Source organism: Rattus norvegicus, chromosome 9 (assembly GCF_036323735.1).
Source record: "Rattus norvegicus strain BN/NHsdMcwi chromosome 9, GRCr8, whole genome shotgun sequence".
Classification (NCBI taxonomy): Eukaryota; Metazoa; Chordata; class Mammalia; order Rodentia; family Muridae; genus Rattus; species Rattus norvegicus.
Genome location: NC_086027.1, coordinates 95,830,443 through 95,842,437, shown reverse-complemented (window position 1 = coordinate 95,842,437; position 11,995 = coordinate 95,830,443). Strand labels below are relative to the sequence as shown.

The 11,995-nt window shown below is 48.6% G+C and overlaps 1 protein-coding gene across 1 annotated transcript in view; it reads right to left on the bottom strand.

The window, feature by feature from the left end:
- Nucleotides 1-1,853: 1,853 nt before the first annotated feature.
- The window catches only part of Inpp5d (inositol polyphosphate-5-phosphatase D), a 105,052-nt gene continuing 94,910 nt past the window's right edge, over nucleotides 1,854-11,995 (bottom strand). The window contains exons 23-27 of the mRNA NM_019311.2: nucleotides 11,318-11,467; nucleotides 10,203-10,299; nucleotides 8,185-8,460; nucleotides 4,256-4,850; nucleotides 1,854-3,018 (exon numbers count right to left, since the gene is read on the bottom strand). Coding sequence (NP_062184.2) covers nucleotides 3,016-3,018; nucleotides 4,256-4,850; nucleotides 8,185-8,460; nucleotides 10,203-10,299; nucleotides 11,318-11,467 — 1,121 coding nt within the window. The 3' untranslated portion in view covers nucleotides 1,854-3,015. The remainder of the gene's footprint in view (nucleotides 3,019-4,255; nucleotides 4,851-8,184; nucleotides 8,461-10,202; nucleotides 10,300-11,317; nucleotides 11,468-11,995) is intronic.

The window sequence follows — 11,995 nt, the reverse complement described above, 5'->3', positions numbered from 1 at the left end:
ATAGCTGGGTCTCCATGGAAATTAGTTTGCAGAGAGAAAGGAGCTATTTTAAGGACAAGCAGAGACAGACCTGGTGGGCTGGGGTTAGGGAAGGTTTCTGTAGGAGAGAGCTTTGCTCAGTGACTCACTTGGCTCCCTCCTATCAGTGGTTAAAGCAACAGAAATGCTGGACAGAGGAAGAGTACAGCGGCTGCCCATCTAGTTCCAGGGGTGGCCTGGCAGGGCAGCAGTCACCCTCTGGACCCGTGGTTTAGAGATTAGATGTGAATACATGCATTCCAGACACCATATTATGGCAACAGGAAATCTGGGCTTTGGCCAGCTTTGTATAGTCACAAAGAGAAGGAAGGACAAATTTACTTCTGGAAAGACATAGTGACTGTCGTTCTCTAATTTTAGGGGTGATGTGTTATTTTAGGGGTGGGGCAGTTTGCGAGCAAAGCTTGTTAAACTGCCCTGCCTTCTTGGTTACGGAGCTCAGCGAAGTGCCAGGGGTCAGTATCTGGCTCTCCATTCCTCTGCCATAGAAGGGAGAACTGAGTGTTGAGGTAGGGTGGGGTGGACGGAATGGCTAGGAAAAGAAGCAGCTAACTAGAGTGGGTCCTGGGAGACGGTGGTAGCCCAGAGTCCCAGAGAAGTGGCCAGAGAGTATATGAGTGTGTAGGACTGAGAGCCTAGGAGGACAAGAATGGAACTTCAATTTGTGCTGTTTCCAGTTTTGGGCATCAGGGGGCCCCAGCTGACCATCCACATGCAAAGCTAGGCCCTTAAGACAGCAAGTTGGACCGTGGAGGAAGATGAAATTGGAGCTAGGTTCTGTTGAGGCGACTAGAGCTCAGAGTGAAAGGATGGACAGGAAGCGCACATAGGTCCCACCTTGCTGCTTCCCCTTTAACCTGCAGAAATGACAGGGAAACCTGGATATCTACCTGGAAGAGCAAATAGCTATTCCATGGACGAGCAGCTGCAGGCACCTCACATAGCAAGCCAGCCCACAGTGGTAGCAGGAATCCCATGGGACAAAGGCAACAGAGTCCTGGTCATCAGCTCTGGGTCCGCAGGGAGTGTGACCCAGGGTGGGTTACCAGGACAAGAGAGCTGAGGAACAGCAGGGTGGAGAATGTTTACACTTCCTGTGCCTTCCCTCTAGAGTATCAAAGAGTTTCCTCTTGTGTCTCTACCTTGGTTTGCTGTGTCAGAATGCTGGGGCCTGAAGATGGCGGTGAAGTTCTCCATGGGGAGTAAGTAGTGAATCTGCAGGAGGAGAGCCATTCACCTAAGTAGAGGTGAGGAGCTGTTCAGGAATATCCTCAGCCTCGAGTCTACCAGTCCACAGTGAATGGCTTACTCAGTGCCGCTCAAAGATGCTGCTTCCTGGAGCTATTTAGAGCCTAGGCCTGGGGTCTGTGAGCAGGAGACCCTGAATATCTTGAGGTGGAAGTAATAGTGACCTGGGCAGTGGCACTCTGCAGGTAGTGCCAAGCTGTATGTATGCTGGTCTTCTGGCTGGAGGCTATTCTCTAACCTGCGAACCCATGTCCCAGATATGGTTTGTGTGAGTCTATCGTCCCTGGAATAATTAGAACCTGTGAGCTGTTGCTCAGCCAGTATCAGAGGACACTTGCAGACATGTGGAGTCCCACACAGACATATGTGTGAAAGGAGTTATATCTACCTTTATCCATGTCCATACTCAACTTCAGACCGTCTCCATGGTGAAGATGCTATTTTTCTGGGCATCAGGAACTCTCAGCTGCCTCTCCCTGCCCCAAAGTGTCTCTGCAGTAGTTAGAGTGCAGGGAAGAATTGTGGCCCTGGGTATCAGGAAGATGCCGCACAGTCAGGAGGCCCAGTTAGAAAGCCACAATTTATTGGTCACACATACTAGGAAACACAGGGTATATACCTGCCCTCCTGAATAACCTAGGTCTAGTTTCCTACATTAATCCTTATATATCAAAAAGCAAGACAATTAAAGACATCACCACACTAGTCTCCTAGTAACCAAGGACACAGGGCTGCACCACAGAGCTTGAGAAGAAGAGGGTACACTATTTTTGAGAGCCTGGGACCAAGGCCCGCCTTCCCTGAGAGCAGGCCCAGAGAGCTCAGTCACTGGGGACGATGGTGGATATTCTTCCTCAGTACATCAGAAGTGCTGCAGGTTAGTGGGGTGGGCTTGGCCCAACCCAGGGTATGGTGCCACCTCTAGTGGCACAGGGAGTGTTAATTGGTCCACAGGATCAGCAGGGGTCTGAAGTGGCTGGCTTAGATTGAGGCCAGATCTCTGCACTGCCAAGTTGGAGCTGATCTCTGACTCTGGTAGATTCAAAACCCAGTAGAAACCAAGAGGCTCAGGCCTGTGACAGAACCCCAGCTAAAGCAGCTTATATCTCTGAAGCTGGACAGGGCCGGCCTCCTGTGCCATTAGCTGTGCAGTCTGTTCAGGTCCCTGCATTAGAGTCCATCCGGCTAGCTCTAGGAGACTGCTGGTTTCCTTAATGCTTTGTTTAAACATCTCAGGACCCGCCATTTGGGATCGGTGGGTCTGGGCTTAGGGTTCAGGTTGACTGGAACCTCAGCTCCGGAGGCCAGCCTAACAAATGTTCATAAAGCACTTAATACAGCACATGGCACCTGACCATTATTATTATTAATAATATTATTATTTATATCTTCATCCATGGATGAGCAGCTCAGTTCCTTTCTTTTAAACGGCGACTGGAAGGAGGCTCTGGAGTCCGAGTTCTGAGACCCCGGTGCGGCTCTCTGTTGTCCACACGGCTTGTGCTTCCCATTCAGCTTCAGCATCCGCCACACAGTATGGCAGCCAGCACACTCCTTGGACCACAGAGAGGGGAGGCCGTTTCCTGAAGAAATGCACAGCCTTGGACTTGAAGCTAGGCTAGGCAAGAAGAGCTAGCAGGAGGTCCTCCAAGAGGCATCCCCAGAGAGGCGTAGATCTGCTTTGTGCTGTTCCTCCAGGCTCCCATCACCAGCGGCTCCCCGAGGACTTCACTGTAAGATAGAACAGAAGGGCTGTCAGGGCCTTACGGCCTCCAGGCCACATTTGACCCCTAGTGCTGTAAGTTAGATCAGGCTAACGTGAAAGAAGCCACACTCAGGCTGGAGCGATGGCTCAGTGGTTAAGAGCACTGACTGCCCTTCCAGAGGTCCTGAGTTCAAATCCCAGCAACCACATGGTGGCTCACAACCATCTTTAATGGATCTGATGCCCTCTTCTGGTGTGTGTGTCTGAAGACAGTGACAGCATACTCACATAAATAAAATAAATAAATTTAAAAAAAAAAGAAAGAGCCACACTGTCCTATGCTAAGTCGTGCATATGTTATAAACACATAGAACATACGAAATAGATATATGTTGGGTATAGTTATGAAACATGGGTGATAACTGTAAAAATGATAGCACACAGGAACAGCATGTGGCACAATCTATTTCTCCCCGTAAATCTATACAGCAGATAGCACTAACAGTTTCTTTTGACAGTTTACAAAGGCATAGAGCTATTCAGGGGAGACTTGGGATTTAGATCCAACACAGGACTGCGACAGCATTTGCCTAGTGTAGGGCCCCGAGTTTGACCCTCAGCACTGCAATAAATGCACCAATGGAATGGCCAGAGGTCTAGGTCTAGAGTCTGTTCCTGGTGATACTGGAGATTCATCTGAGGGCTTCATGGAGGCTTCCTGTACACTCTCCCACTGAGCTACAACCTTAGCTTCCACTGCTGCACTTGCTTGTCTCACCATTTAGCCCAGGCTGACCTTGAACCCCCCAGTCCTCGTGCCCTAGATGTCCAGAGTGTTGGGATTATAGCAGTGTACTATCATGTCCAGTCTCAACTGTGTGTGTTTTCTTAAATCATTGTTAGCTCTGCTCTAGAATAAATCTATTCTATAGGAAGGGGATATTCTCTCCGAAGTTTCTAAAATACCAGGAATGTTTTAAGTGCCTAGCCTAATTAAGGATGAGAGGACTAAAATATAAATGACTTGAAGTCCCTTACTCTACAGGGGTAGGAGTTTATCAACAGCCCCTCTCTGTCTCTCTCAAGAATCGCTGTAGGTGCCAGTCAGGAACACGGATGGACGGAGGCCAGGTTCAAACTTCTTCACAGAGTACTTCCCAGGACACACACACACACACACACACACACACACACACACACACACACACACACACACTACACGAATGCATGCACACATACACACATACATGCAGCTCAACATACCTGCATGGCAGTTCTGCCAAGCAGACTCTCCTCCTGGCGGTGCTTGCCATGGTGGGGGAGTTCTGTGTTGTCACGGTAGTCTCTGCCTTTGGAATGCTGCAGCTGCAAGACTGCAGGACTCTTGACTGGCAGGGGTGGCCGTGGAGCTGGGATGGGCGTTGTCTGCTGGCTCATTTCTGACCTGGAAGGCTTGACGGGCCTCTTGACTGGCACTGGGGCTTGGGAACTGGCTGGGGCCTTGGGCTTCCCTTGGCTCTTGTCCCCACTGGGCATCCTGCCCTCAGCAGAGGAGGAACAGGTAAAGGAACGGATCCGGGGTGTGGGGCCAAAGACAGGCACAGGGGCCTGTTTGCTCGTCCCCTTGACATTCTCCACCTCTTGGGCTTTGGGGAGCATGATGCTGGGTGAAGAGACTCCTGGGTCTGGGCAGGGCGGGGGCTCCTTGCGCATCATCTTGGGAGACTCCTGCTCTTTCCTGGGCACCAGCTTAGGGAAGGGACTCACGGACCCATACAGTGGGTTCTCAAACATCTCGGGCTTCGTCAGCGGCAGGTCCTCCTGCGGCAGGGCTTCCACCTTTCCCAGATCGCCAGGTCTGGGACCACAGGGAAGAGGAGAGGAGAGAGGAGAGGAAACATGTTCAGACGTCAGGACATGGGGAGTAGATGCTTCATGCCTCTGGGTTTCATTTAGGGGTGATAAAAATGTTCTGGAACTAAACGCAGTCATGATGATGTAACATGCAGCATAGAAATGCCACCAGATCACTCATTTTCCAGGGGATAATTTTACATGAATTTTGCCTTGTTTTTTTTTTTTTTTCTTTTTTAAACACAGGGACTCACTATGTATCCCTGGCTGATACAGAACTGGCAGATCCACCTGCCTCTCTGTCTGCTGAATGCTGGGCTTGAAGGCATGCAACACCATGCTGGGCTAAAGGTATAGTCCAGGATGGCCCCATGGTCCTCTTGCCTCCTCATCCTCAGCATATCTTTCCTCCATGCATCACCGCAAGTGATGACTTTTTAAAATCAGCGCATTAGGGAGAGACGATAAGGCTGGAGGTGGTGGCTCACACCTTTAATCCCAGCCTGTGTGAGGCAGGGACAGGCAAACCTGGGACACTAGCCTGGTCTACATAGTTCCAAAACAGACATATATATATATATATATATATATATATATATATATATATATATATATATATATATATATATATGATATAGATAGATATCATAGATAGATCCTGCCTCAAAGAGAGAGAGAGGGGGTAGAGGGGCAGTCCTCAGAGGCAACTTTAATTCTGTTTTAACAAGAGCATCCATGAGCAAGGAGGCTATCTCTGGAGATTTGGTAGAAAGAGGAACAGAGGAGGCTACTACTTATGTGTGAGGTGCTGCCGTGACAGCAAAGCTGCCATGCATTACAAAACAAACCCTGGGCTCAGGGGCCAACAGTCACACTATTCTTCTCAGGGGCTTAAAGCTTTCTTTCTGGAGGGCTCTGTCTGTGACAACTGACTCAGTCATCAACTTGATGAGATCTAGGACGACCCAAAAGATACTCTTTGGGGGATTATCTTGATTAGATAATTAGGTGGGAAGACTTGCCCACTGTGAGCAGCACCATTCCATAGGCTGGAGCCCTAGATTGAATAAAAAGGAGAAAGTCATACACACATGTGGAGGTCAGAGGACAACTCACAGGGGACAAGTCATTTCTTCTACTACATCAGTTCCAGACACCGAACTCAGATGGTCAGTCTTGGTGGCAAGTAACTCACCAGACTGCCTTTCACTTTCTAGAGAGACTAGAAGTCACTACACATCCAGAAATATTGAGACCTTGACAGATGGCAAAAGCTAGCCCTTGTCTGTGGCCCTCTTGAACCTGTCTAGATCCTCTGAGACTTCTACTCCGGTCTGGTCTCAGGAAGGAGTGTGCATGTGAGAGAGAGGTATCCTGATCACCATGTCTCAGATGAAGCAGGATGCTGGATAGAAAGTGAAAATACCAGGTCAGGGGCCGAAGAGATGGCTCAGTGATTGAAAGTGTTTGCTTTTTTCCCAAAGGATCAAGTTCGATTCCTGGCATTTACCTAGTTACTCACAACTGTATGTAACTGCAGTGTTTGGGAATCCAATGTCCTCCGATCTTCTGGCCTCTGAGGACATTTGATAGACAGAAGCAAAACAGTAGTGACCCCCCCCTCCCCACTTTGTGTGTGTGTGTGTGTGTGTGTGTGTGTGTGTGTGTGTCTAATTAAGAGAAACCTTACAAGACTTGGCACCTAACTATTCACTCAGCTATGGATATAGAGAAGCCAGAGGATGAGAGGGAAGCTAGAAAGTGCTCCCTCCAGGAGTGGTCAGGGTGCTCCTGCTATCCTTAGGGGGAAGTTAGGAAAAACAGATTAAATCATGAGTTTTAGTCAGAAAAAAGAGTTTGAGTACAGGTAACAGGACACCAAGCCCTTATCCAGGGGACAGGGTCCGCTCTTGCGCAGAAGGCTGTGGAGGTTGGCCAGGGCCGGAGCAGTCTCCTTTCTCAGGACACAGCCTTGACCTCTAATGGAAGTGCTCCAAGCTTACCAGAATTGAAGTGTTTTCCAGGAGATGGGACTTTTAAATGCCAAAGTTGGGGCAGCTTCAGGCAACCTGGGATGAGTGACCATTGCCACCTAGTCCTGTAGAGCCTTCCCTGATAAATGTCTGCCACTATGCTGTGACCTGGGCTTGGAGGGAACATGTTCCCGCCAAGCTCTGTTTACCACATGAAGCACAAAGTGACTTCCATTCTGGGATCCTCTGAGGATCATGGATGTCTACTTTCTCTGTGGCTGCTTCTAGCTCTGCTTCACAGGGTCTCTGAAGAGACTGCCTTTGCCAAACAAGTACCTACTGGATAGACACCTGATCCTTACTCCCAGGGAGGATTCTGAGGCTGTGTCTCCCTTGCTCCTAGGAAGTAGACTTAGATCTGGTTAAGGGCCCTGCCCTGCCACCTTTCAGCTAGTTCAGGTAACAGCTAAGGCACAGGACTGTCAGTGCCTCTCCAGAGGAATCCCCAGGCAGGCCTGGTATACGCATTTGACTTACAGGGTCTGGAAGAGAACCACACTGTGATAATACCCCAGCATGGGTTCCTGATTACTATGAGTTAGCTCTATTAAGGAACTGAGGTTCTGAAGAGGGAAGAAAAGAAACAGCACTGAGAAAAGAGGCTGAATGTGGGAGCCTGTGTTACCACCAAATGCTCAAGGCAGCTGGGGAGGAGACACACCTGCGTCACTGTTACCGGGTCTGGATGTCGCTTGGCCAACTGACATCCTGTAGGAGTGGAATTCCCACCTAGTGTTCCCAGTATCTGCTTAGGGACTTCATCTCTGGGCTGTGTGGCCCTTGCTCCTGAACCTGTCCTGGTCAGCTCCCTCTGGAAGATGATGGCTCTGCCTTCATTTGGGTTTCTAGTCCCAGTGTATGTTTCCAATTGCCACCAGCAGGAGGATCCAGACAGTTATATATGAAAGCATGGATGCTTGTTTTTAAGGAAAGAGAGAGATTTGGGGTACATGATGACATCTATTCAGATATCTTCACCTTTTCCCCACTGAGACCTCCAGGGAGGGGAGGATGGCATAGAATGTCAGTGGTTTGAGAAATGACTTTGTCAGTAAATGCAGTTCTTATAAGAAGATGCCCTTCTTGGCAACCCCTGATGCAGCCCCCTTTAAAATCAAGTTGCACCAAATGTTTTGGATAGGCAGAAGCCAAAGTAGTGGGCAGAACCTAGTACAACTCTGCCCTCTTCAGGCTGTCATCCTTGGGGCCCCCAGGGAGTACTTTTGAGCAGAAACAAATACACACACACACACACACACACACACACACACACACACACACACACACAGTTCAGAGGACACTCACCTTGTTTCTTGCACCCTGGGGCAGGAACCTCGGTTGGCTGTAGAGGATGAAAACTTCTTTGGTGACAGAGGTGGCTGGGAGGGAGGGGTGGGAGGACCCTCTCCCCTCCCGGGCCCCAGGGAGGAGTCCTTGGGGAGCTGGTCATAACTCCAGGCTGTGAGTTGCTGGTCTGGGGACAGGGTTGATTTCCCATGCAGGGGCTGTCCAAAAGGCCCCATACCAATATAGTTTGGATTGATGATCTCATTGAGGCTGGAGATACCACATGCAGGGACCCTGTAGGAAGATGTGAAGGCATACCTGAAGCCTCTTCTCTTCTTGGTAGGTACCAGCCTGAGGAAAATGTTACTCGGCTTATCAACCTCTCAGTACCTTTATTTATGGGGCCCAATAATACATTCACTCATTTGTGTACCATGTCACATGGTAAAGAGAAACAAGAAATCGAGTTGAGACCTACTAGGTAGAGCACGGCTGGAGAAGACAGACCCAAGGCTGTCTGTGAATTGGATTTATATGAAATGCAGAAGAGAGACAAAGAAAGGAGGATGCTCTGTGCAGAGGCAAAGGTTCATGCTAAGGCCCCGAGGTCAGGGGTAGAGGCTGGCCTGCTGTAAGGTTCACTGAAAACACGTCAGCACATGGGGAAAGTAGAATGAGAACCTGGAGGGCCCAGGGCGATGGGAGGGGTGGTCAAGCGTACATTTCCCAAGCAGACTGGACAAAGTCCACGTGAGACATGTTGGTTTGCACATTCTGTGTAGGGTCTCAGAACAGCAGGATGAGTGTACGGTCACAGAAGTCGAAGCTAGAGGTGCTAAGGACAGTTGTCTTAAAAATGGAGGAGACAGTCCAGACCCAGGTGAGGCAAACCTTGTAGTCACACACCAAACTTTGCTCCACACTGGGCTCCATTTCAGGAGGACTAACAAGACCTACCATGTCAGGAAATAGAGGTGATTCTGGTGTTAGGAAGCAACATAGACTGGAATGTCCAGGTTACTCTCAATTCAGTCTTTGTTAGTCACCGTGCTGGTTAGTTTTTCTGCATTTTGTTTTGTTTTGTTTCTTGAGACAAGGTCTCATTATGTAGCTCTGACTGGAGAATTCACTGTGTAGAGAAAGCTGGCCTTGAACTTACAGATATCAGCTTGTCTCTACCTCCTGAGTTCTGGAATTAAAGGCAAGTCTCATGATACCCCTCTGTGCTGGTTAGTTTGAACTGCCCTCTTAACACCATCTAGACTCACCAGGGGAGAGAGTCTTTATGAGGAATTAACTAGATACGTTTGGGTTGTGGGAATGTCTATAGGGACTTGTCTTCATTGTTAATTAATGTAGGAAGACCCAGCCCACTGTGGGCAGCACCATTTCCTAGGCTGGGAACTGAACTGTGTAAGAGTGAAGAAAGCTAACTGAGAGCAAGCAAGGGTGCATGTGTTTATTCTCTCTGCTCTTGCCTATTGATATGATACTTTAAGTTCCTGCCCTAATCTCCAGAACAAGAGACTGTAATGTGGGCTTTCAAGTCAAATGATCCCTTTCCTCCCCGTGTTACCTTTTAATCAGGGTATTTGTCACAGCAACAGAAATGAAACTAGGAAGTCACGGATAGGGACTTTTGACCACTTACGTTCCTGGCCTCCCTGGACACAGGAAAAGTATCTTTTGCCCTAGAATTATTCAGTCATCTATAGTTCTTTCTTCCTGGACTGCACATCCTTCCACTAGCTGGTGGTAAGTCTGTAGGTCATTTACTATACTGTAATACAGTAGGTGTTCATTAAAGGCTGGTTGAGCTGAACTCGTTCCACATGGAAAAGTTCTCTAAGGCTTTGATCTCCCAGAGATGGGCATTTGAACTCAGGATGAGAAACTGAAGTAGGAGAGTGGCTCCCCTAGACCACAGCATTGCTTCTCCTCTGACCTTGGCTTTCCTGTGTCCCACTTTACCCTCTCCTGGACTCTGGCTCACAATGCCCAGATAGTTGTAGTATGTCTTAGCAAGTTTCATCTACCTGCCAGCAGGCTCCCACTGCCTCATGGGGTCATGGCTGGTGAGGTTCTTCAAGCACTTCATTCCACTGGACTCATCCCGCTCTGTCTTCACAAAGTCTAGAAGAGAACATCCAGGAAAAAGCATATGAGAGCCCAGCCACTACATGGGTTAGAAATGGCAAAGTGGTATCTATTTACAGGCCAAAGCTGGACAGTAAATAGTGGCTACTGGGAGAGGTATTTCAAGCAAGATTTTCAGGCTTCAAAATCCTTACGCTCAGTGATTGTTTAATGATGCCTGCCGTGGGTCCAGAAGGAGAAGAACAGATACTTATGACCCAGTTACTATTTCGTTAAATATTCCTAACTTGTTAGCTCAACCAGGGACAAAACAAACATTTCTTGTCAGATTAGAACAAATTTAGAACAACCATTAGGTTGCCCTATAAGAGTACTTCCCATGCAGAGCTAATCTGTTTATGGGGACTCTCAAAACCAGCTTAAAGGGACCCCAGCTTTATTCCTGAATCTGGCATGTGGTTGCTAGGTGATGACCCACTATCTCTTTGATCCACTATCCTAGAGTAAAGATCTCTCGTGGGGCACAGGAGAGTCCCATGCACAGAAACAGTGGCCCTTGGTACACTAGAACCTTCTCTGGCATGAGGAGCTCCCACACCCCATGTTGTGAGTTCCTACGCTCGCTATTTTCATAAGAGGCAAGCAACCACTGTGACTACCAACTCCTGCTTGGACTAGGGTCAACCTTGGCTGAGTTTGCAACCTTTAGCCAGTCATCTAGCCTATCTATGCCTCAGTTTCTCCATCTGCCAAGTAGAGATAACCACACTTGGCTCACAGGGCCGTTGGGGGAGATAAACGAGATGACTTGTTTTCTTCTCATCAAAGACATTGACTCTCTACGTCACCCAGGCTAACCGTGAACTCATGATCTTCTTGCCTCAGCCTCCTGAGAGCCGGGATTACAAGTAGGCATCACCATGCTACCCTAGAGACCTTCCAACCATGCTCTATTCTGAAGGCACAGATCAGAGATACTTGATAGCTTTGCTGAGAGAAAAGACATGTCCTTAGGATGGTGGCCTCTAGGAAAGCCGGGAGGGGGCTGGCCTACCATAGAGCTTCTCTCTCATCTTGCCCTCAGAGGTCTGCAGCTTAATCTCTCCCCTGAAGTGGCCAGTCATCTCCCCGTGGTGGGTGAGAGGTGTGTAGATGGGAAGCTGACTCTCTGTGGTCTCCAGACGAAGGGCAATGCAGCCTTCACCTGGGAAGAGGAGGGACAACATCAACACGAACATCTTAGCATTAGACAGATATGGAGCATGCTCAGAGATTCGGCTGCGGTGCAAGTGGCCAGGCAGGGATTACTAATCAACCCTTTCCATCAATGCCTTAGCTATTTGGGGCAAATGGCTGAAGCCTCATAGGAAAAAGAACGCTATGCAGATCAATGCTGGGAGAAAAAAATTTAAATCCTAGGAAATTCACCCGAGAAATGGTATTAAATGTTAATCTGATTGCTGTAGCTTACTTCCCAAGGTTTGAAACAGTACAAGAAATAAACAGAATCAGACGAGCAGATCAGAGTGTAAGTCAGTCTAAAACTTCTATATAAGGAAAAGTCTGAAGGGAAAAGGAGACAGACTGGAGAGTTGGCCTGGCAGTGGGGAAGAGGTTAATGTTCTGCATCTGGGTCTGAGGAGCTGGCTGGGGACAAACAAGAGGCACAGTGACACGGTGACTCAGGCTCAAGTCATAGCTCAGCTGAGGACTAGCTGTGTGATCTGGGTGA